A 24945-nucleotide genomic window follows, 5' to 3' on the forward strand; every position below is an offset into this window, starting at 1 on the left:
ACCAGGAGGTCACGGTTTGATTCCTGGCCAAGGCACATGCCTGGGTTGTGGGCTCAATCCCCAGTGGGGGGCGTTCAAAAGGCAGCCATCCAATAAATCTCTCTCATCATTGATGTTCCTATCTCTCCCTCTCCCTTCCTCTCTGAAACCAATACAAAACACAGACACAAAACTTGAACATGTTCAGACAAGGCCAGAGTACAGAAGCCTTTGCAGTGCCATCCTGTATACAATGTTCCATCCAACCTATAAACCTTAAATAATGCTCTCATACTCTCAGTCCAAGCACCTCTCATTGAAATCTAAGTGGCTGGTAACATAAAACCAGTAAAGGAAAGGATTAATGGTGGCAGGGGGAAAACTGAAGAAGTGTCAGATAGCAGGACAGGGACCGAATCCTAGGCACTGATGGGGAGCTGGCCTCAGAGAGCATCATCTATCTCTTCCCCCAGCTGAAGAAGAGAGCAGACAGAATTCATGTGTGATGATTTTTATCTTTTCAGTAAAGTGAGAGAAGAAAAATGCTGACAGCTATAGAATAAGAGGAATTAGGAGCTTGAGGATGATAAAGAAGGTTAGAACTGTTATAGGGAGCATATAAATGGATAAGAGATTGGTTTTAAAAACATCAAATAGCCCTAGATGGTTTGGCTCAATGGATAGAGTGTCAGCCTGTGGACTGAAGGGTCCCAGTTCGATTCCGGCCAAGGGCACATGCCTGGGTTGCAGGCTCGATCCCCAGTAGGGGGCGTGCAGGAGGCAGCCGATCAATGATTCTCTCTCATCATTGATGTTTCTCTCTCTCCCTTCCTCTCTAAAAACAATAAAATATATTAAAAAAAAAAATCAAATATAGGACCAGAAGTTCCAGGGATATATTTTTTTTAATGTTTTATTGATTTTTTACAGAGAGGAAGGGAGAGGGATAGAGAGTAACATCAATGAGAGAGAAACATCGATCAGCTGCCTCCTGCACTCCCTACTGGGCATGTGCCCGCAACTAAGGTACATGCCCTTGACCAGAATTGAACCTGGGACCCTTGAGTCCTCAGGCCGACGCTCTATCCACTGAGCTAAACCAGTTAGGGTCCAGGGATATCTTGATAAGCATGATTTGTAGAAAGTCAACTCAGATGTTCTCCACCAACTCACAGCAGACAACTTAAGTCTGTTGGTTGACCAGGCAGAAGATAAAAAGACTCTGGGGTATTTATTAGTGAGGAAATCCACATATAAATGGAGACAGAGATCTAATAATAAAGACATAAATGAAATGTGCACCTGAGAGTTTAGGGAAATTACTCATAATTGGATATTATATGTAGGCTTACAAAAAAGAAAACTTCCCTTCTACATTTTAGTGTGCTTGTTTATAAAGAAAATTAAGTGTCCACTCCTACCCTGGCCAGTTGATTTGAGTGTTGTCTATGCACTCAGGTCACTGGCTCCATTCCAGGTCAGGGCACATATCCTGGTTATAGGCTTGATCCCCAGTAAGGGATGTGCAGTAAGCAGCCAATCAATGTTACCCTCTCACATTGATATTTCTCTCTCCTTTCTCTAAAATCAGTAATAAAAACATTTTTAGCCCTAGCTGGTTTGGCTCAATACATAGAGCGTCAGCCTGCAGACTGAAAGGTCCCAGGTTCAGTTCTGGTCAAGGGCACAAGCATGGGTCGCAGGCTCAAGCCCTGGTGAGGGGCGTGTAGGAGGCAGCCAATCAATGATTCTCTCATCATTGATGTTTCTCTCTCTCCCTTCCTCTCTGAAATCAATAAAAATATTTATTATATATATGTATAGTTTGTATGAGGGGTGATTCTTAATTATGTCTCATATTTAGCAGGGATGCAGATGATATCTTATGTAATGTGAATGGTTTTGCTTGGAAATTTTTGTGACTTGTTTTGGGTGATTACTTATTTGAAGGGGCAAGAGAACCAATATTCCTGTACATCAATACATGTCAGTTAACTGTGATAGGTGCTTTACATGTTATCTCATTAATCCTCCTAATAGTCCTGTAAGATAGGTATTACTCTCAGTAATTTATAGTAGAGAAAACCAAAGCTCACAGAGATTAAGCAACTTACCCAAGATTGTAAAACAAGTCTGGCCCTAACCGGTTTGGCTCAGTGGATAGAGCGTCAGCCTGCGGACTGAAAGGTCCCGGGTTCGATTCCGGTCAAGGGCATGTTCCTGGGTTGCGGGCACATCCCCAGCAGGGGGTGTGCAGGAGGCAGCTGATTGATGTTTCTCTCTCATTGATGCTTCTAACTCTCTATCCCTCTCCCTTCCTCTCTGTAAAAAATCAAAATAAACAAAAAGCAAGCCTGACTCCAAAGCATATGTTCTTTCCTCGGGCCACACTGCAGAGTTAGTAGGGAGACAGCACATGAATCCTGACTTTTCCTATTGCCAAGGCTTCTTAGTTTATATATAACCACTACAAATGTGGGCAGATAATTTATCAATATTTTTGTTCTCCCCAGAATTTGCCTCTGATTAAGTGTTTTGATCATTCAGGAGGTACTACACATGTACTACTACAGAATATACCTTCAAAGGGAATAAAGGAGAGTGTAGGCTCTATCATTAACTAACTAGTTGTGCAACCTAAGGCAAGCTTTTTAACTTTTTTGTGGCCTCAGATTTTTTATCTAGAGAAATGAGGCCTTTGGACTAGGTGGTGTTTAAGGTTCTAAGTGACTTCATCCGTCCATCCACCCATCCGTCCGTCCGTCCATCCGTCCATCCATCCACTCTTTCATTCAGTGGGATTTTTCTATGTAGCAGGCACTATATTATTGTCTGGGAATACAGCAGTGAATACAATTAAAATCTAATAAAATTTACATTCTATAAAATTCATGATCTTAAGAAAGTAATCCTCAATCATGTGGGAATACTCTTTTGAAAGTATAACTGTACTACCTCCTCGACCTGCAGTCTACTCCCCAGGAAGTAAGCACTGTGGGGAGTCAGGCTGTTGATAAACATTGGTGGTATCCTTCATATAGGCTTGGCAGAAAAAATGATAATGTCATAACATCATTAATAAAAGGCCTGTGTATGTATTATGCTCTCATGTTCTGAGAATAACAAAATCTGAAATGTTAGTAAGTTTTAAAAAATTTATTTCCACTCCCTTCAAACCAAAAAGCTGCAACTAAAGATTATGCTATAGTCAAACAAAATTGCCACAGAAATGTATATGACTTGAAAATTAAAAAAAAAAAAAACACCTCTAGTTTAACTGTCAGTCATACAATGTTTTATTAAACCTGCTGTTCAAACTTTCAAAAACAACTCACGTGGCAAAGAAATAGTTAACACAGAATATCTGCCACAATTCTATCTTTGAACTGCCTTTTTTGTATTATGTGATATTATAATTTCTTTTACTTTCTTACATTCATGGTATTCTAAAAGGCAGCGAAGTCAATTTTTCTTTTTTGAAAACAGTTCATTAATGTTCTGAAATTGCTTAAAATGACAACTTTTTCCCTTTAGTATTTTACTGTAGCCCACATTAATGAAATAACTCAACATATTATTAATAAGTTGTTGAGAGGTATATGGTACACAGTTAAGTCAACTCCCAACTCCAAGTTAAAATGAACTTCAATCCAAAACAAGTACTTTCCTAAATCAGTATAGTCAGCTACTTTTCTCAAAAATATTTCCATTCTGAAATAAGTTTTCTTGTGAGATACAATAGTTTCCTCTTTTACTCTGAACAGAACTCATGCTGTACTTTTTTTCTCAAAATATATTTGACATATTCTGTGCAAAATGTTAAGTTCTGAATAGCTTTGTACCTTATTTTGAAAAAGTTTATAAAATATAATTCCTAAAAACAACTTCAACATCAGACAATAGAGGAAGAAGAAACATATCAGACAAAGCCTAATTTTCCATATGAGAAAATAAGTATGTTCTTAAAGCTCCAGTAATACATTCCTTGAAAAAACTCAGAATGCACTTTGGTCATTATTAAACATATTAGAACATAGGCAAATAAAACACAATTGCTTTTGTTGTTTTCTACAGAAAGAAAATACACTACAGAGGCTGGATTGAGGCTGATCAGAAGGAATGGTAAGAGCAAAGTGACATTATGACATGGCTCTGTTCTCTACACATTCCTGATCTTAAGGTGATGATTCAGGGGTTAAAACTGCACCAATCAAATAAACCACTTACAAGTATTTTAAATTCCCTAAAATGTTTAAAAATGTGAAGATATTCAACATGACACACCTTGCACCAAGAAAACAGATTGTTTCAAATAAATTGTTTTAAAAACTAGATGCCCAGTTTTAAAAAATTGCAAATACATTTCATGTTATAATTATTTCCTAAAATATTCTTGATTGTACAAATATAACAACTTAAAATCGAGGCCCAACAAGATACTATCATATTTGCCCTATTTACCTAAGGTGCCAATAGAATAAGTTCTCATTTGGACACTTGGCAAATTATTTGGGGGGTGGGGTGGGCAGTGGGGTGGTGGGTGAACTTTCCAGGTTAAAAACATCTAAAATAGCCCTTATATAATTAATTGGGTGGTGATGAGGAAGGGGAGATGTACCAGATTAAGTTTAGAGGATAGAATTTGCAAGCTGAAGCTGTCTTTTCTGAAAATTTGGGTATACAGTACTTTTATAACTATCAATCAGAGGAGTATTTTATTGGTTCTTAAGTTGTTCATTTGAGTGTGGTATGAACAGCATACACTACAGTGTACCATGGGGAGAAAATTACTTTACTTGAGTAAACATAATGTACTTTAGTAATATCAATAGGCACTTCACCTGTGAGATGAGTATATACCTCACTCAAAAGGATACCATATCATGCCCTAGTACACTATAACATATCCCATATAAAGATATGCATTAAAAGTAACAATTTTAAAAAGTGCACATTTTGAGCATGCACAGAGCTGTGCAAACAGCCCAGTGTTTCAAATAAATACTATTACTACTAAATTTTTATCAAAATATCTTACAGTATGGTAACCATTTACAATTATTGCTCTATTAAGAGTTTTATCATCAAAAAGAGCACTTTGTTGACCTGTTACGTAATACTATATATATTAATACTGAAGGGTGCTTAACTGCAGCTTAATCAGTTTAGATCCTGGCATTGATCCAAAATAATTCAAGAGAAACCCTGACTGGATTTTGATTTACTGAAGAAAATGCTTTATGGGTTTAGCTGAGTCCACCGCAATATTTCAAAGTTAAAGAAGTTTTCCTCAAGTAAGGCAAGTTCATGGCATTGATGGAGAAACAGTGCTTAGCAATGGCTTCTATTCTCACGATTTGTTGTTTTGTCAATTATTTATGAGCAATTACCAGGATCTCAAGTATCTGGATATCAGTTTTATCACCCTTTTCATCAACAATTAAGTACACTCGATGCTAAAAATAAAATATAAAGACTGAAGTAAATGTAAAAAAACAGTGAACACGTAAAATAAATATAAGAATTGCACAAGACAGTGGGATGTAAACACTTCCGTTTCCCAGCTGAGACGCCTGCAGCAGAGTCAGGGCTGCTTCCAGGCCGCTCAGTTGGTTCTCTTATTCTGGAAAAGAGGCTACATCTTCTTTCCTCTGCATTGTCATGATTTGATCTTCCACAACTGATGAAAAAATAATAGAAGCAGTGACCATTAGAGCCAGTTTTAATATACTAATTTATTAAGTTACATCACACAACACTATTTTTATCTAAATTTCATTCGTAAGTATTCATTTTACTTTTTAAAGCACCTTTATTTTCAAGAAGAATTCACCCTAAACAAGTAAAGTGAAAATCAGGTTTCTCTTGCTTTCTTTTACAGGGAAGTGTACACAATACACATATACAACTAGTTTAATATGAATAGTTTACACCTTATTCACTAACAGCTGAACATATGTTGACGGGTGTGTGCATTGCTATCCTATAAAATAAAAGCCTAATACGCTAAGTGTCCGGCCATCCGTTCAACCAATCAAAGCATAAAATGTTAATGATATGCTAAGGCTGTTCAACCACTCGCTATGATGTGCACTGACCACCAGGGGGCAGATGCTCCGACTGGTAGGTTAGCTTGCTGCTGGGGTCCAGCCAATCGGGACTGAGCAACAGGCAAGACATGCCCTGGAGCCCTCCTGCGGTCCCTCCCCAGCTGACTAACCTCCTGCATCCCTCCCCGGACCTGATGGTGCACCGGTGGGGTCCCTTGGCTTGGCCTGCACCCTCTTGTAACCCGGGACCCCTCAGGGGGTTGGAGAGCTGGTTTTGGCCTGAACCTGCAGGCCAGACCGAGGGACCCCACTGGTGCACAAATTCGTGCACCCGACCTCTAGTTATAGATAAGTAATATAACTTTTGGCCCCCAAAAAGAAATCGGGCTCTTCTTTTTCTTTTTTATCACTTAAATTAGATTCAGATTATATGAGTAAAAATAAATACCTCCACTTATTCTACACAAAAGTTCTATTTGTAACTAATACTGTTCCAAACTAGGAGTTCCAACAATATTATAAACCAAGAATGTTTATCATTCTGTGAAATTATTTTTATTAACTGTATACAATATTATCAAAATGATTCCATTACTGTGCAGGTGAGATTTCAAAAGAGAGCTAGGGTAAAATAAATGCCACAAAAATGTAACAGTGCACTAAGTAATAAAAAAATACCTGTAAATTCTTACCTTTAAATTAAATCCAAGCAAGTCACTGATAACACCAGAAACGGCTGACAGGATGACAACCTGGGTGATGTTATAAAGCAACGGATTCATTGTAAGCCCATATAACCTAAAGGGACTGTCCAATTCCTAGAAGAAAACAAAATCATGAGCCAGATTAAGACTTATCAGTTAAACTAATTCAGGGCAATATATAATGAGGATTAAAAAAAATAGTTATAAGTTATGAATAGTTTTAGAAAGAATAAACACTTGAAATAAGTAACTATACATTAAGGGTTTTTTTTTATTATTTTGTTCTTTAAAGAAGGTGACTTCCTTTCAAATAACTCTATAACTAATTGATGGGAAGGAAGTGGGAGATGAGTGAAAAATGAAGGGATTAAGAAGTAGAAATTGACAGTTACAAATAGTCATAGGTTGTAAGGTATAGTATAGGGCAGGGGTCCTCAAACTTTTTAAACAGGGGGCCATTTCACTGTCTCTCAGACTGTTGGAGGGCCGGACTATAGTTTTTAAAAAAACTACGAACAAATTCCTATGCACACTGCACATATCTTATTTTGAAGTAAAAAAACAAAACGGGAACAAATACAATATTTGTATTTGCATGTGGCCCGTGGGCCGTAGTTTGAGGACCCCTGGTATAGGGTATATAGTCAATAATATTGTAATAACTGTGTACGGTCTCAAGTAGGTACTAGATTTATCAAGGCATCACCTCATAAGTTATATAAATGTCTAACCATACACCTAAAACTAATATAAACTAATGTCAAATGTAACTGGGGGAAAAAATACTATATAATCTAAATTTGAAACTCCAAGTTCTCTCCCAAATGAATGACTAGAAAAGTGTTGGCCTAATAGCTACCAAGTTTGAGAACATTTCTTAGTGTAAGAATAAAAACTTAAACAATATCTTTTTGCAGAAGAATTAGAAATTTAGCCAATATTCTGCCAATACTAATACATATATAAAAATTCCTTTGAGAAAATTAATTTTTGGATGAATGAATGAATTGGCTGATTCGAACATTTAAAGTCCCAGGCCCTGTGCTAGGCTCTGGGAAATTAAGATTCAGTTCTTGTGCTGAAGGACCTTACAGTCTAATAGACCCTACAAATAAATAATTTAATTATTATAGTTCCACAAAAGAAGTATGTATAAAAGGCAGTGGGGCTGAAACTTAGAGGGCAGGGAAAGTAGGAATGCCATCAAGACAACTGACAACATGGCGCCTGTGAACTGCTAGATGTTGCTCAGCATCGTCAGAGCCCAAGAACAAGGAAAGAATTACTTCAAATTTATAAAGCTGGCTATGTATGTGAGGGTCCTTCTTTAGGCTGATTGTACTGACAGACTGGCACCAAAGAAATTTAATTAGGGGAGAAGCATATCAGCTGTGCATGTGGGAAAGCTCACCAGTCAGCAAGGTGGAATATGGATGAGAGAGTAGTGAGACCAGAAGCAGGAATACCTTAAGAGTTCAGTGTATCTAAAGCTTAAGTGAAAGATGATGAGGGTCTCACTTAGGGCAGTATTGATAGGGAAGAGGGGATGAATTGGAAGATATATGAGAGGTTGAATCAATGTGCCAGAGAATTTCTTGGCTGTGCAATGAGAGAGAAGGAGCAATTTATATTAAGTCCCAGGTTTCCGACTAGAAGACTGTTATGATAAAAAAAAAAAAATCATGCTGTTGTGCATTGTATTTTAGTTATTTTTATATTTCTCTCTACTCTGAGAGATGGCAGCTGCTCTTAAATCTCATCTTTATAGCTTCCTCCTGTCCAGCACAGTGCCTACACTCTGAAGATATTTAATATGTATGTATCAAACCCACACTCCTCCTCTGAACCCTTTCATTGCCTAGTATACTGTCAGGCACAGTCTATAGCAAATTAATGCTTTTTAGTTGAGTGAAGAATTAACCATAACACTGAGGCCCAACTAATTTCATACTGTATTCTGAACATTTATAAACAACTCTAAGAATATTTCATTTGTTATAGAAATCGAGAATTTAAAAAATATTTTCCTTTTAAGAAAAGCATCACTAACACTGCAATGCAGTGATAAAAATATTTTATTAAATTACTTCCAAAGAGGTATTATGAGATCAGATAGACTGAAATTATATTCTTTTTTATCACCAAAAATGATTTAAAAATACGTTTATTGGTAATATATCCTATATAATAAAACCCTAATATGCAAATCAACCGAATGGTGGAACGACTGGTTGCTATGACATGCACTGACCACCAGGGGGAAGACGCTCAATGCAGGAGCTGCCTCCTGGCGGTCAGTGCGCTTCCACAGGGGGAGCGCCACTCAGCCAGAAGCTGGGCTCACGACTGGCGAGTGCAGCAGTGGGGGCGGGAGCCTCTCCCGTCTCCGTGGCAGGTGGACATCCCTCGAGGGGTCCCAAACAGTGAGAGGGTGCAGGCCAGGCTGAGGGACGCCCCCTCCCCAGTGCATGAATGTCATGCACTGGGCTCTAGTATTATAATGATTATGTATTACCACTTTTTAAGCTAACGCATGCAGGCCAAGCAGAAGACTGCTCTGGGAAATACAAAATAAAAAATATTTTCCAAATTGACATCAAATCTCCTTTTGTGAAATCTATTTTAAGTTATAGGAGGCAAAAATTTCCAAAGATGCCAACGCCTAAAATATTCTAACCATTATTAAAAGTCTTAAAATTTCAAGTTATCAAAATTTCAAAATGAAATGATTTGGATTACTTTGGTTTTGCAATGAGAAAATATAAATAGTGTGAATATGCTTAAATATAACTTGGAAACAAGGTGGATAGTCATGAAAACCAAATACAAGGTAAGATCTACAAAGGACTCAAATATGTCAAGCAGCATATTCTACATTATACCCATTTTTAATTTTATTTTTACCTTTAGCAGTTTAGTAGCCAGTTTTAAAACATTATTCACTATTGTCAGTTCCTCTTTTTTGTTAGGTTTCTTCTCCATTTTCAAGTACAGGTTTATCTTTTATAAAAAAAAGTAAACAATTAAAAATACTTAAAATTATAACAAATACTCATTTTTAAAAGATATTGACAGACATCACTAAAATATTAATGGTAGTTCTCTGGTTATTGAGATTATAGGTGATATTAATATTCTTCATACTTTACTGTATATTCCAAATTTCCTACAATAAACTTATAAGAAAATAATTTTTAAATATAATTAAAAGCTGCAACAAGTAAGGAAATCTGAATGTCTTTATTTAAAAGATGAAACACTTTAATCCCAGAATCAAATCAACCTAAGAATATAACAACTAAAGTAAATCAATTGGATCCTCACCTGTTCAGTAAGTAATATTGAGGTATTGCTATATTTTTTACTTGTTTCTGATCCAAGGGTAACAAATCTTAGCAGAAAAAGTGTTAATGAGATACACCAGATCACCAGTTCCCAATTGTAGTGACAATCAAGGAAGATCTCATGCACATGAAGCAACTGAAAGTGTTTGAAAAAGACAACATGAAGAAGCGATGTCATTCACACAATTTCTTAAGAAAAAAAAAACAAACGTACTTTACTTCGTACAGATTGACCATGAATATAGTATTACATTTAAAAAACATTTCACATTTATTAACATTTCAAGCACCTAAAAATATAATGTAATCAAAACCAATGGGGCCACTACTCATTTTTGTCAAATTTTAGTATTTTGCAATATTTCTTTCAGATTATTGAAAAGTAAGGTAAAAGATTCAATTGAAGCCCCTTTAAACTTTTCCTTAATCATTATTTCTTCTTCCCTATCCTTTCTGTAAGGGTAATAAGTTTTGTGTTTATCTTTTCCATGCAGTTCATAGTTCAGCTACATAAATATTTCTAAACTATATTATTTTATATATTTTTTAGACTTTATAACGTTATCACATTGTCCACACCATTCTTTAGTTTGTTTTTTATTCCACTGAGCTTTGTTTTCAAGATTTATCCATGCTGATACATGAAGCTCAAATTCATTCATTCCAACTTCAATAAGGTGTTACAGTGAAAGAATCAAGCACAGTGTACCAGTCTCTTCTCTCCGTTGGCATTTATTTTGTCAATTCTCCTTATTACACACAATGCTTACATTCTTTTATGCATCTCTTTGTGCACATATGTAGAGCATTCTTTATGAGTTAATATATGGGAGTAAAATTGCCGGGTCCTTGGATATTATTCACATATCAACTTTATTAGGTATTACGAATTCGTTTCTGAACAGTTGTAACAATTTATACTCTCAGCAGTGTTATCAGTTTCCTTTGCCGATTTTTGCCCACACTTGGTATTATCCAACTTCTTAACACCTGCCAATCTGATGAGTGTAAATTGTTTTCTTATTGTTTTGGTTTTACTTTTCCTGATTCTTAGGGCAGATAAATATGTCTCATATGCTTATTAATCATTGGATTTCCTCTTCTGTAAGTTAACTTTTTCTATTCCATATCCACTTCTATTTTTCTTACTGATTTTAAGTTATTTATATATTCTGAATAACAAAGCCATTTAAGTCACATATTTTGCCAATATCTTTCCTCAGGCTCCATTTTTTCAGTATGGTGTCTTTAGTAGTACTGAAAACTTTAAGGGAGGGGTGACGGAGAATATATGAGACTGCATGAGTCAGGCAAAATTCTAAAATATTTACTATCTGGCCCTTTGCAGAGGAAATTTGCTGCTCCCTGGCTTCTAGGACAAAAATTAATTTTTTTATGTTAATGTAACCATTTTTGATGTTCTTGATCATCTAAAAATGTATCATATTTTTAATAAATTGTCTATGGGGTCACTTGGATGTTCTATGTAGATAGTCATATAGCATGTGATTTTGGTTTTTCCTTTTCAATCTTTATACCATTTCTTTCTTTTTCCTGTCTTCATTGGTTAATACCCTCTATCAAAATGCTCACTAGAAGTAGTAGAGAGGGTAAGCGTCTTATTTCTGTTTTTAAAATGCACATGAGGTAATAAATATTTATGTACAATGTTTGTTCCAACTTTTGAAAGATATACTTTATCAGATTAAGGACAGTACTTTCCAGTCATTGCATTATAAATCTCCAATAAAATTTACCAATTTGTTTTCTGCATCTATTGAGATGATCAGATGTTTCTTGCTCATTTAATCAACTAAAGGAGCTCAAACTAGATTAGTGGATTTTCTACAGTTGAAAATCCTTGCATTCCAGCTATCTTGGTCATGGCATATTTATATTTATTAAACTCTGGTTTCATCTTCCTAGTATTTTGCATCTCCGTTATTAATAAGGGAAATAAACCCATGGTTTCCCACTTTCATACTGTCTTTCTGGTGTTGGTATCAAGGTCATATTAGCTGCAAAAAATGAATTGGGGAATATGCTGTTTTTCTATCCTATATAATAAAAGGGTAATATGCAAATTGTCCTATTGACCAGGAGTTCGACCAAAGTTCGACTAGGGGGTGAGACCAGCCCACCAACCTCCTTGACCAGCCTGGCCTGATCACCCCCCACCCCCACCCCACTTCGGGGGCAAGGCAGGCCGGCCAACCTCCCATGTCCCCTCACCTGGCCGGCCTGGCCCAATTGGCCCTGATCAGGGCAGGCGGGCCAGACCCCCCCCCCCCACCTGTGCACTAATTAGTGCACCAGGCCTCTAGTATTTGTATAAGATTAGGACTACCTGTCTATTTGAATATTTGGCAAAATTCACCACTAAAAACAGATGCATCTGGAGGTTTTTGTTGGTGGCAGATTTTTAAATTATTGAATCAATATTGCTTTATGGTTATAGACCTCCTCAGTTTTTCAATTAGTTTTGAGTCAGTTAAGTTTACTTTCTGTCAGTAAAGCTTTCAACTTTACTGGCAGAAAGTAACTTATACTACTATTCTTTTTAAAAAAATCCTCAACTCTGCCAGTATTTCAGTTTAATACTTTGCCTTTTATTTTTAAACATTTGTTATTTATGTTTTAAATTTTCCAAATGTATGAGGTCTTTTGTTGCTGTCACTATTTTCTAACTGCATTACAGCTAGATCAAGTGGCCTGGATAGTATCAGTTGAAAATTACTTTGTGGCCTAGATAATGGGAGTTTTTTAACTGTCCTTATGCCTGAAAAGAATATGTATTCTCCAATTTTAGAATAAAATTCTGACGATCTTGTTTAGATACATATTTTCACTACATTTTTTTTGTCTGCTTAACCTAGCAATTACTAAAAGAAACATGTTGAAACCTCCCAATGTGGTATTTTACTACTGATTTTGGTTATATATAGATATATTTAAAGTTATACGATCACATGCATACAAATTGGTCTTCTTAATGAATTAATTTTTAAATTTTTCTCAGACTTCTTGCGTCATAGTCTATTTCTTTTGATATTAATGAAAATTGCCAGCTTTCTCTTGGCTAGTATTTGCCTACAGTATCTTTTTCTATTCTTCTACATTCAAAAACCTTCAATGATATTATGTCTCATGTGTCTTTTGTTGCTAGCAATAAATAGGATTTATGTGTTTTTGAAAGAAAGAAGAATTATAAGATGTACTTCAGGAACATGGAAATTAAACCCTGAAGAAAAGACTGAGGTGTAATTAGAAATTCTGAGTAGAAATTAGAAATCAAGTCATTTTCTTTTGGTTGCTCTTAGGATTTTTCTCTTTGTTTTTGGTGTTCTGCAGTTTCTCCAAAATGTGTCTAAGTGTGGTAAAAATTAACGTCTTTCATCAATTCAGAAAAACCCCTAGCATTTTCTCTCCAAATATTGCTCTCCCTCTTCCTTCCATCTGCAATTCGTTAGATAGATGTATGCTGAATATCCTATCTGTCTCAATTGCTTTTTTTATATCAATCTGTTAGACACTCTCTTATATTCTGGGTAATTTTTTTCCCTTCTCCAATTCACTATCTTTACCTGTTTTCAATCTGCTATTTTTTTCTGTTTTTAATATCAATGCCATATTTTTTATTTCGCTGAAGTACTGTTATCTCTTTTTTTTGTAGTGTTAACCTATGTCTTTAATCATTTTAAGGAAGGTAACCTTATAGTTTCTATCTGATCAGTCTATTATCTGAAGTAGCTAGAGATCTATTCCTGCTGTTTATTGATCTGTTGATGCACTCATATTCTATTGTTTCTTCACGTGTCTTGAAATCTGAAGAGGCTTTATCTGTGAAAATCTTGTGAGTCCTAAGTTGAAGTCACATACCCCAGAACAGTCTCGGTTTTGCTTCCACTAGGTATCTAAGAGCTTACGACCACTTTTTATATAACTTTTTGACACAGGGGTTACAGGACAAGACCTGTAATGTACATTTGAACCCCGAACCTGTGATTAAGTGCAGACCTACAGTTCTTAGGAGAGACTTTTCCCCAACTCCTTGCCAGAGTCTAGGCAGAGTTAGAGACAAGATTCCTTATTGTCTTCCTGTGCTGCAGGGCAGACTGCTTTTCTTATTCCATCTTTTCATGGAGACTGCAGCCCTTTGAGGGTTCTGGCTTTTGTGTAAGCATGTGTAAGAATGTGTGCATGCAGGTCGAGGCCTCATCTTCTGTCCTCATGTGGGCATAAAATCTCAAGTTTCTAGGATACTAAGAGTGCCAATGTGCATTAACACGTATACTGAACTGCTCTGTTGTTCAATGCTATCTTCACTTTGGTCCCTTACTGTTTTATAAACTCAGATATATAAAATGCTGGATTTTATTTTGCCAGCATTGTATGATGCTTTAAAGCAGAAGAATTTTCAGTAGGTAATATTACTTGAAATAGAAGTTTAAACTTTATAGCACAAAATATATCCTGAGATACTTCTGTTTCCTGACTAATCTTGGTCAACAAGAATTCTTTTACAGAGCATGAGGCAGTCAAGCCACAGTAACAAATAAGGTATAAAATAATAAATGCTAAATGTGAGTAAAGCAGGGATTCATGAAAAACAGTATGGAACATGCCCTAATTGGTTTGGCTCAGTGGATAGAGCGTTGGCCTGCGGACTGAAGGGTCCCAGGTTCGATTCTGGCCAAGGGCATGTACCTTGGTGCGGGCACATCCTCAGTAGGGGGTGTGCAGGAGGCAGCTGATCAATGTTTCTCTCTCATCGATGTTTCTAACTCTCTATCCCTCTCCCTTCCTCTCTGTAAAAAATCAATAAACTATATGTTTAAAAAACAACAACAACAACAAAAATACCAGTATGAAACAATTGATAACTATAGTCACTCATAAGTTTGTTTTGGGAAATAAATATAACCAGGTGAATTAATAGCAAAAACTAATTATTATATGTCCAATCAATACACATCTGAGAATATGCTAGCCACTAGTGTGACACATAAATGAATAACTTCCAAATATTTCATTTATTCTATTGAAAAAATAATAAACTGCAAAAAGCCAATTTCAAAATTGTGTGACTAGGTTTACTTATATTATTGTCTTCATTATTTTGTATTAGAAAACGTTTGAAGCTGAATATTTGTAGGTCTGATTATCTAATTTCTACACAGAACAAGGTAACTCACCTGGGCACAACAGATAAATACAACTGAGATAGTCAACAAGAAAGCAGAGGAAACTATTACATCAACTGATCGCTGAGGACCTCGACGCTGGGGGAAAAAAGGGAAAACACTTTTAAATACATTTACTAATTAGCAGTCAATTTCATGCTTTCAATTAAGGTGCTTATCCGCCACTATAGGTTGATCATCCTATATAATAAAGGGCTAACTTATAATGTTGAAAATACACCTAATTTGTTAGATGAGTTTTTATTAAAGTGTTACCATTTCCTAAGGATTTGCAACACAGTGGAAATGGTGAATATATACAGCCTACAATTCTTAGCATAACTTCCAAATATTTCACTTTACAAACACTATTCATTCAACAAATGTTTCTTAAGCACCTGCTCAGAATGAAGTACTGTGCTAGGGGGTAGAAACACAGCAGAGAACGAAACAGACACAGTCCCTACCTTCATTATTAGGGAGTCAGGCATCAATTTCAAAATCACAGATATATGTGTAAGTTGTGATAAGTGCTATGAAGGAAAAGTATAGGATGCGTTGAGAAAATTGGGAGTTTTATGTAAATATCACTTCCTTAGAGAGATCTTTCCATGCCCACCCTTCTAACCCACAAATATAAGATGGTGTGAGCCTGGGAAGATTTCCCTAAGAAAGTGATATTTATACCAAACTAAGATGGCACATGACAATGGTTTGGTGGAAGGAAGAGCACAGAACAGGAATGATCATAGTGCATTCAAAGAACTGAAGTAGTTTAGTGTGGCTGGAATGTAGGAAGAAAGAAAGACAGATTAATGGCAAGAGCTGGGTCATTGAGGGTATTATAAGCCCTGTCAGATTTTATTCTTTATCCTAAGGGCAATGGAGAATCTCCAAAAAATTTTAAGAAGTATATGGTAGAATCTACATTTTTAAAAAAGATCTCTGTTGACAGAGTGAAGAAAGTATTGGAAGGAGGAACTCTGAATGCTGGAAGGCCAGTTAAGAGGCAACTCCAGTAGCCCAAATTGTTTTCAATTAAGGTGATGGAAAAGGAAACAAATGTAAGTAAATAAACTCATGTTATATTTTGGAAGCAGAATGGGTGGAAATTGGTGATAAATTGGATGTTGGAAATGCAAGAGAAGAAAGTAAATTTCAAAGATAATTCATAGGTCTGGGGTTAAATGTCACTGAAGTGCAAGCTCATGAGGGTAGAGAATTTCATCTCATGGGTAGTGGATGGCACATGGTTAACATTAAATAAATGTTTACTGAATAAAGTAATCAACGTAGAAAAGAATGTAATACCTACGTAGCGTTGATAAAGAAGGGAAATTTGGTGTGGCTTCTCACTAAGCCATGCAACAAAGACATATTCATCCCTCTTTACAACAGAAATGTCACAGTGACAAAAAATAATCTACGCCAATTTGTAACATTTTCCAATGGAGATTAAGTTAGTTGAATTTAATAAGTTAAATAAGCAGAATAATGAATATTTTAAATAGAAAGCTAGATAAACAGTGCAAAAAATTTTTCACTTCTTTCATTGTTGCTTCAAAATAAAAAGTGTTATGGGGGAAATAAGGGGACATATAATACTTTTAACAATAAAGATTTTTTTAAAAGAACAAAATAAGCATTAAACATCTAGGTATGTTAGACGATATTTGGTCTTTAGGTAACTCCATATATAATGAAATTCATTGCTACTTAATGCAACAAATAATCCTTAGTGTTTTCCTAAAATTTATTAAGATGTTTCCCATTTCCCTCCTGAGATGTGTTTTTTAAATCTACTTTTATAATTAGAAAGGTTATTTAACAAGATTAAAGAAAAGAACAGCATGAAAAGAATGGCTTAGAATTATAAGCTAGTATTTTTAAATAGCAATAGGCCACTTCACTGAGGTGATTCTGATTACAGTTTTTAAAAACTCTTTTCTAAGCAGTGGGCTCCCTCTACTGGCTTTTGACAACCATTTTAGGTAGAAACAAAATCTTTAATCTAGCTTTTGAATGAGTAGAAGTTGGTGAGATTTATGAACAAAGATAAATTAAGGACAACTTGATCTTGAATTATCTACCTCAAATACATTTAAGCCTTTTAGACTTCAGGTGCTTTACTATAAAGAACCAGTTAAACATTTATTTTGGATTTCTGCATATGGAGCATAAAGAACACACAGCACTGTGTGAGTACTTATGTGAATACACATCTAGACATACCTACATATTGACAAAGAAAAGGAAACTCTGAGAGGAAGCCAGCACATTTAAGAGTACTTTTGACACTACCACTCTACCTTAAGATAGGACCGAAGTGATAGCCACATTTTTATATTTTGTACTTTCTTCAACCGGAAATGAGGAACCTCAGATTTTCGAGCCCTCCTTGCCGATGTTAAATGTCCAAAGAGTTTTGCAAAAAGTAAGCGCTAAAAGAGACAAAAGGCAAGCATTAATTTCAAGTATATTACCATGAAAAAACAAAAATCAACAAAATATGGACTGTTAGAATTTTATTTAGTTAAGTACTATAAAAACAAAACGAGAAAAGAATTAGCAGCTCAGATTGATTTAATGAAATACTAAAATACTTCAAGAATACTTTGAACATTAGGAAAGGATAAGATGTTTTCTCTTCAGAAGTCTATATATACTCACCTGTTTATAAGTTCTTTCTGCTACACAGAGCAAAAAAAAGAAAATCCACACAAGAGACACACGAACCACAAAACTTATAATAACCATAGAAAGCACTACGGCATCTTCATTAGAACCGAATGCAATCGCGTAAAGTTCAGAAGCCGAATGTGTAGTGAGCTGTTCCAAGTCTGTAGCTTGGGAGAGTCGGAAAACAAACGGAGTTAAACCCAGGATAAGAGAGATTGCATTTCCAAAAATCTGGTATCCTATTCCTGGTATATGGCTATTCACCTTTATAGAGAGAAAAAAGAAAGAGAAAAAAAACTTACACAAATTTTACCTACAGTACAATGAATTTCTATTAAGCATGATTTTATTTATAGCAATATAGAATCAGTTTGTTAAAATGTATTAGTTTTACTACATGAATAATAAAAATTAAATTTACTCAAAGTTGAAGAGCCTATAATGTGTAAAAAGTAAATCATTATTTCTTCAGTTTTCAAAAATAGTTCATTATCAGATCTCTAATTCACTAAGTAGATGCAAAAAGGATTAACTATCTTGGTCTTACCCAGATCTTAAAAAAAAATTATATGTATCTCATTATTTCAAAAGTTAGAAATATTCACAAATACTGCAATATTAAAAAGAATGAGATATCACATCCACTTAAATTTAGTTAATTAAAGACAAAAATCTAGAATTATATTTAATTATTCAATAAATTTGTGATTTGTATTTTCTTCAAAGAGCTCAATATACAAATGGATATCTCTCTCTTTAAATTCTAAAACCATTTAGAAGAGAGAAAATGTTAGAGAGGGGACAATTAAATAAGAAAAGGGAAAAGATGGTAGGGTAATTATAAAAAAGGAAACTAAAATTTAAGTAATGGGAAAATATAAGAATGGTAGAACTGGGAGAAACCTTAAATATCACTTAGGTAACTTTTTATCATTCCATAATCTGCTAGCTTACAGACAGTTAAAATATAGAACACCAACTAGATACTCCTCGTTGATAGCTTTTCATTGCTCACACTGAGACATGAAAGAGGAAGTAGATCAATTTCTATACCCAGTTATTTTAATTCCTGTCCCACATGAAGTGTGTACAAAGGTTCTTGCATAACAATGCACAAGAAATTTAGAACTGCAAGTTAAATCATGACTAGATGTCCAGAGGAATCAGGTAAAACTTTAAAAGTAGCAATGATCTGATTTTTTAAAAAAGTAATAAAAACTAAAATTGAAATCCACAGTATTCTCATCTAACTCTACTTCCAACTACTCAAGATGTTTACCCCTAGCTGCATTACTTCTATACATTTAATTAGGCAAGGAAGTATCAACACAAACCTTCTGTTTGAACTGTTTAATGTTCTGGGTACTAATAAATAAATGAGCCAAGATGGGTGATAAAGAAAAATAAATATCAAAACTGTATATATCTAGCAGCTCCTCAATTTGATCCACGGAAAGCAAAAGAAATAACATAAAAGAAGAAAATTTTAGATTGTATCTATTCTTGGTTGCAAGAATGAAAACAATAAAAGGTGAGTGATATCACTGTTTAAATCAATGACAAAGAAAAAATACAAATAACTTTTTTTCAGGTTGAAAAGTGAGGTGAGTAGGTTATAAACATAACATTGCAGTAATTATTTAATACTAGAGGCCCGGTGCACAGATTCATGCACCAGTGGGGTCCCTCGACCTGGCCTGCACCCTCTTGCAATGTGGGACCCCTCGGGGTATGTCGGAGAGCCGGTTTCAGCCTGATCCCTTCAGGCCAGGCCAAGGGATCCCACTGGTGCACAATCAGGGTCAGGGAGGGATCAAGGGAGGGCTCCAGGGCGTGTCTGGCCCATCTTGCCCAGTCCCAATCAACCGGACCCCAGCAGCAAGCTAACCTACCAGTTGGAGCGTCTGTCCCCTGGTGGTCAGTATGCATCACAGCAACTGGTTGAACAGTCGAATGGTTGGACACTTAGCATATTAGGCTTTTATTACATAGGATATTAATAATCACTGTTTTATCCTTGAACTAAAAGAATAAAATTTGAAAACTTACTCTGTTCATAATCATTCCACTGATTTCAAGTACAGACATATCTGCTTTCTTACAGTCATTTCCTTCCCATACTATAGCACTTATTTTTTCTAATCCTGGGTGGGAACTGTGGAGCCAGGGCAAATGACTCTATAAAAAAATAAAAAGAAATTGGTAAATACAGTTATCTCATTTCATAAATAAAACAAACATATATACATACATATGCATATATATGTATACACACACACACACACACACACACACACAAACTTTAACTACATTACTAGTAAAAAATAGAAATAGGTGAATGCATTTATCTTTTATAAATAGAATGTACATTTATGTGCATAGTTATATTGGTATTTATACACACAGAATTTCAACAACACTAAAATTTTTAAAATTAGCATATACATTAAACAGATGCCATAAGATATTACAGTTATAAAAATGCATAAATTAAAAACTTTCTATAGCAGATATTAGGCATTATATTGTTCAAAAATACTCTAAAATATGTCAGCAAAAGCACTTAGTTGTCAACCTGCCTATATAGCTAATAATATACAAATGTTCATAGACAAACAGATATCACATTGTTCATATTACTAATTGTCCAACTTATGATCATTCAATAAAAAACAATGACAGTTGAGATTTGAACCTCTTTGAAAGATTAAATAGTGATACAATCTCATGCTGAAGGAGACCCTTCCTCACACACCTACCGTTAATACTTGACTTACTTTTCTGATACTTTAATCTAGCATTTCTCCAAAGGATCAATTTAAGTTTCTGTTCCTCAGAGCAAATATTGCAAAGCACAAATAACTAGAAGTACTCTCCCAAGTATTTCTCAATGTTTCAAGAAATAAAAAAAGGTAAAAAGAAAAATTGAAAGCTTTAATAAAAAGAATCACAGGCTTATGTTTGTTTGCTTTAGATCTATAATTAAAGAAATAAAATTTCAAAATAGGATAGTTGGGAGTTAAAGATAGCAACAAAATTGATGAAACAATAATTTTTGTAGTACCAGATAGTGGTAGGAGAAATAACACTAAAAGATTAGACCCAGAATGGGATGAATTTCTTTGTTGACATAGTCCAGTGATGGCGAACCTATGACAAGCGTGTCAGAGGTGACACGCGAACTCATTTTTTTGGTTGATTTTTCTTTGTTAAATGGCATTTAAATATATAAAATAAATATCAAAAATATAAATCTTTGTTTTACTATGGTTGCAAATATCAAAAAATTTCTGTATGTGACACGGCACCAGAGTTAAGTTAGGGTTTTTTAAAATGCTGACACGCCGATCTCAAAAGGTTCGCCATCACTGACATAGTCTTTTTAACTTATTTTTATAACATATTTCATTAAAATAACTTCTAACAATGAACAGAATAATCTACTCTAGTTATATTTATTCTTTGGAGGACAAAATATGATTCAAATAGGATAAAGACATGTTTCTGTAAATGTAAGGAATATATTTTCCTCTAGGGCAGCGGTTCTCAACCTGTGGGTCGCGACCCCTTTGGGGGTCGAACGACCCTTTCACAGGGGTCGCCTAAGACCATCCTGCATATCAGATATTGACATTACGATTCATAACAGTAGCAACATTACAGTTATGAAGTAGCAACAAAAATAATTTTATGGTTGGGTCACAACATGAGGAACTCTATTTAAAGAGCCAGAAGGTTGAGAACCACTGCTCTAGGGGGAGTAAAGTTGCATTAATTTCAATTAAAGGTATAAAATAGTAAGTCAACAATATGTAAGAAAAGAGATAAGGAAATTATTCTACCTCATACACTAATTTTCTTTATGTCAAGCTATATATACCATGTTTACTATAAACAGCATAAAAACTGGTGAATAATTACAGGCAAACCATAATGCCAGTAGTCATGCTATTGACAAAGCTCTTTCCATGTAGTTATTTGACTATCAAGAGGTTGCCTCTAAATATTTATCTTTCCCAAAGACATAGTATTTTAATATACATTAAAATTCATAGCATATATTTTACTACTGAAACATATAAGAGCTATGTTTCATCATAGCTCTTAAGTTATGAGATACTGATAATTAACCATTTTCATCAGATGATGTTCCATAATTTATCTTCAAACAGAATATTCTAGTCTGGGATAGAAATAATTTGCATTGAAATATGTATCAAACTTTTCTTGGAAGTTTAATAATTATGAAACTATAAAGCTAGGAACAACTGCAAGAAGCTGAATGGAAAGTGTTAAGCCCGAGAGGCAACAGATTTCAACCACTGACACACAGGCATTTTAACTTATTTCTTAACTGTTAGTCTGTAACAGTGAATTAAAGGTTTTCCGATTACATGAAGCAAGGCATTTCAATATGCTGCAGGTCCATCTACAGACAGAAACAGAAATCAAGCAGTTCTTCACTCTCCTTCCCAAAGTACTCATTTGGCCCAGCTACCTTCCCAGTTACTCTAAGTAGATTTATCACTGTCTTATTTCTAGAAAGGCAAAACAGAAGAGAAAAAGTTACTTAAAAAGCCCTATACCTGTGTATGTGTTTGTCAAATGTATGTATTCTGAAAAACATTCTTGTTGAAACATGTACTGCCTAAATGTATGGAGAGCAGCATTACATGAAACACTTTTTTAAAAAGGTTCAGCCCTAACCGGTTTGGCTCAGTGGATAGAGCATCAGCCTGTGGACTGAAGGGTCCCAGGTTTGATTCCGGTCAAGGGCATGTACCTTGGTTGCGGGCACATCCCCAGTAGGGATTGTGCAGGAAGCAGCTGATCAATGTTTCTCTCTCATCGATGTTTCTAACTCTCTATCCCTCTCCCTTCCTCTCTGTAAAAATATCAATAAAATATATTTAAAAAAATAAAAATAAATTAAAAGGTTCAGGGAAAACATGGAAGTAAATAATTCCATTTTATAATGTTGTCACATAGGTTCTTCTTTGTATGCTTTTCAAATTGAAATTTGGAACTCTTTTAATGATTGTTTTTTATCCTCATTCTAATTCTTAACTGCTTGTTTATTCAAAAATGCCTGAAAATCATAAAACTTAATGGTGGCAGGTTTTGTTTCAAATTAATTCACCATGACAACTGCTTTACTGGAGTTTCCACCTGTGGGAACTGTGTCCATTAAAATCTGGCTTTCCCTACTGAAAGATGAATTTCACTTGAATATGGCTTTATATTTTATTATACATTCAGCCATGACTAGAGGAAGAAAATTTTCTCCTATAGAAATGTTTGTTACTATTTACAAAGAAAATAAAACAAAAACAGATTTGGTCATCCTGACAAGAACATACTGATTCAAATGCTCAATGTTTCTTCATAAGAGATTTTTGAGTCTTAAGTAGGCAGAAAAGGGTCCTCCAAACCAAATACAGTAGGTCCTCGGGTTACGTCGGAGATCCGTTCCTAAGGCGCGACGTAACGCATTCGCAGTAAGTCAGAATCCACCTACATAAGCATCTATGTCACTCACATGGAGCACAGACACAGCAGTAATGAAGTGAAACAGTAAAAAATTTGAAAGAAAGATAACAATTTCTGACCTTTACTTGTGGTAAATAAATTATAAAAAACATAAAGCACATATGTACATATGTCGAAATGATGGAACTTTTTTTAAAATAAATAATGGGAGATGGTGACATAACCACGAAACGATGTACGTCGAGTCTGACATACCCCAAGGACTACCTGTACAAAAAAAAACCTGGTAGCTTTTCACTAAAGGGAGCAAATTTCAATTACATGGCTATTAGTAAAACTGAAAACTTGAGCTTATTTTTTCAGAAATCTGAGAATAAGAAATATATGTAAAATCAAGTTTTTCACCCAAAAGCAAAACCAATGGAAACCTAGAATACTATTAGACATGCAGAGTAGAAAATTTAAAAAAATCTTCATCTTATCAAAAAAAGAGCAGAATGATGTGAAAGATTTAGGGCAAATTTATTCTGTATAGCATTCATTAAAAATAATTTTTTAATCATTTAAGAAAGGCCTAATCAGCATGCTTTGAAAAATGTTTATTTCATTTAACTCATTCACTCAACTTATATTTATTAAACACCTACTATGTGCCAGGCACTGTGTGACACAACAATGAGCAAAAGAACACATGGTCCCTGCTTCTATGCAGCTAGTATCTCTGGGGAAATAGTTCACAGCCATTTTCTTACAGGTCAATTCCAGTTGTTATCTCGGTGACTTAGATGAATATGCAAATGACACATGGATCAACTCCATTCTCAAGGATTAACTGTTCATTGCTTTTTTCACTTAATCTTGGGGAACTATAGCTATTTCCCATGGTCACATCCTGGATCTTGTCACCACACAGAATTGCTCTACTTCTAATATGTCTTGAACCACACCTCTCATCTTGCCAGGTCTCTCAAACCTTCAATTCTCAAACACTTGTTTCCTTGAACACACCTATCTTCTAATCTATCAGTCTCTTCTTGGTTTCATTTCCTTCTCAATCCAACATGGCTAGACTCTTAACCACATCCATTCTTTCAATCAGTATACCATCCCCTCTCCTGTCTCTTGAATAGCAACTATTTAGTGAACACCTATGCTGTGTGACTTTGGGTACATTATTTAATTCTGGGACTAAATTTTCTCAGCTATAAAATAAAAATAAACCCTACTGTTATAGGTTGAGAGGATTACATGAGATAATACATCTAGATTACATTGCATAGTGCCTTTTAGTAAATGCTTATTAAATGCTTGCTATTGTTATGATTATTACAACTATATTCCAGAGAATATCACACAACTGTCTGGAACGAGCAACTACAAATTCATGGTTTCAGATTCTAGTTGGATCCTCAACAATGTCACAGTTCGACTTTTTTAATTGGTTTGAATAGATGCATACATATACTCTCTCTCCACTACCCCCATTTCCTGCAAATGATAACTTCAAGCCTTCACC

General features: G+C 35.0%; 1 protein-coding gene across 1 annotated transcript in view; it reads right to left on the minus strand.

The window, feature by feature from the left end:
• Nucleotides 1–3121: 3121 nt before the first annotated feature.
• PHTF2 (putative homeodomain transcription factor 2) overlaps nucleotides 3122–24945 on the minus strand; it is a 99460-nt gene continuing 77636 nt past the window's right edge. The window contains exons 11-18 of the mRNA XM_081102152.1: nucleotides 19989–20117; nucleotides 17931–18203; nucleotides 17570–17701; nucleotides 15273–15359; nucleotides 10058–10213; nucleotides 9638–9733; nucleotides 6722–6847; nucleotides 3122–5659 (exon numbers count right to left, since the gene is read on the minus strand). Coding sequence (XP_080958278.1) covers nucleotides 5639–5659; nucleotides 6722–6847; nucleotides 9638–9733; nucleotides 10058–10213; nucleotides 15273–15359; nucleotides 17570–17701; nucleotides 17931–18203; nucleotides 19989–20117 — 1020 coding nt within the window. The 3' untranslated portion in view covers nucleotides 3122–5638. The remainder of the gene's footprint in view (nucleotides 5660–6721; nucleotides 6848–9637; nucleotides 9734–10057; nucleotides 10214–15272; nucleotides 15360–17569; nucleotides 17702–17930; nucleotides 18204–19988; nucleotides 20118–24945) is intronic.

Source organism: Myotis nattereri (genome assembly GCF_964212035.1).
Source record: "Myotis nattereri genome assembly, chromosome: 11".
In the NCBI taxonomy this organism is placed as follows: Eukaryota; Metazoa; Chordata; class Mammalia; order Chiroptera; family Vespertilionidae; genus Myotis; species Myotis nattereri.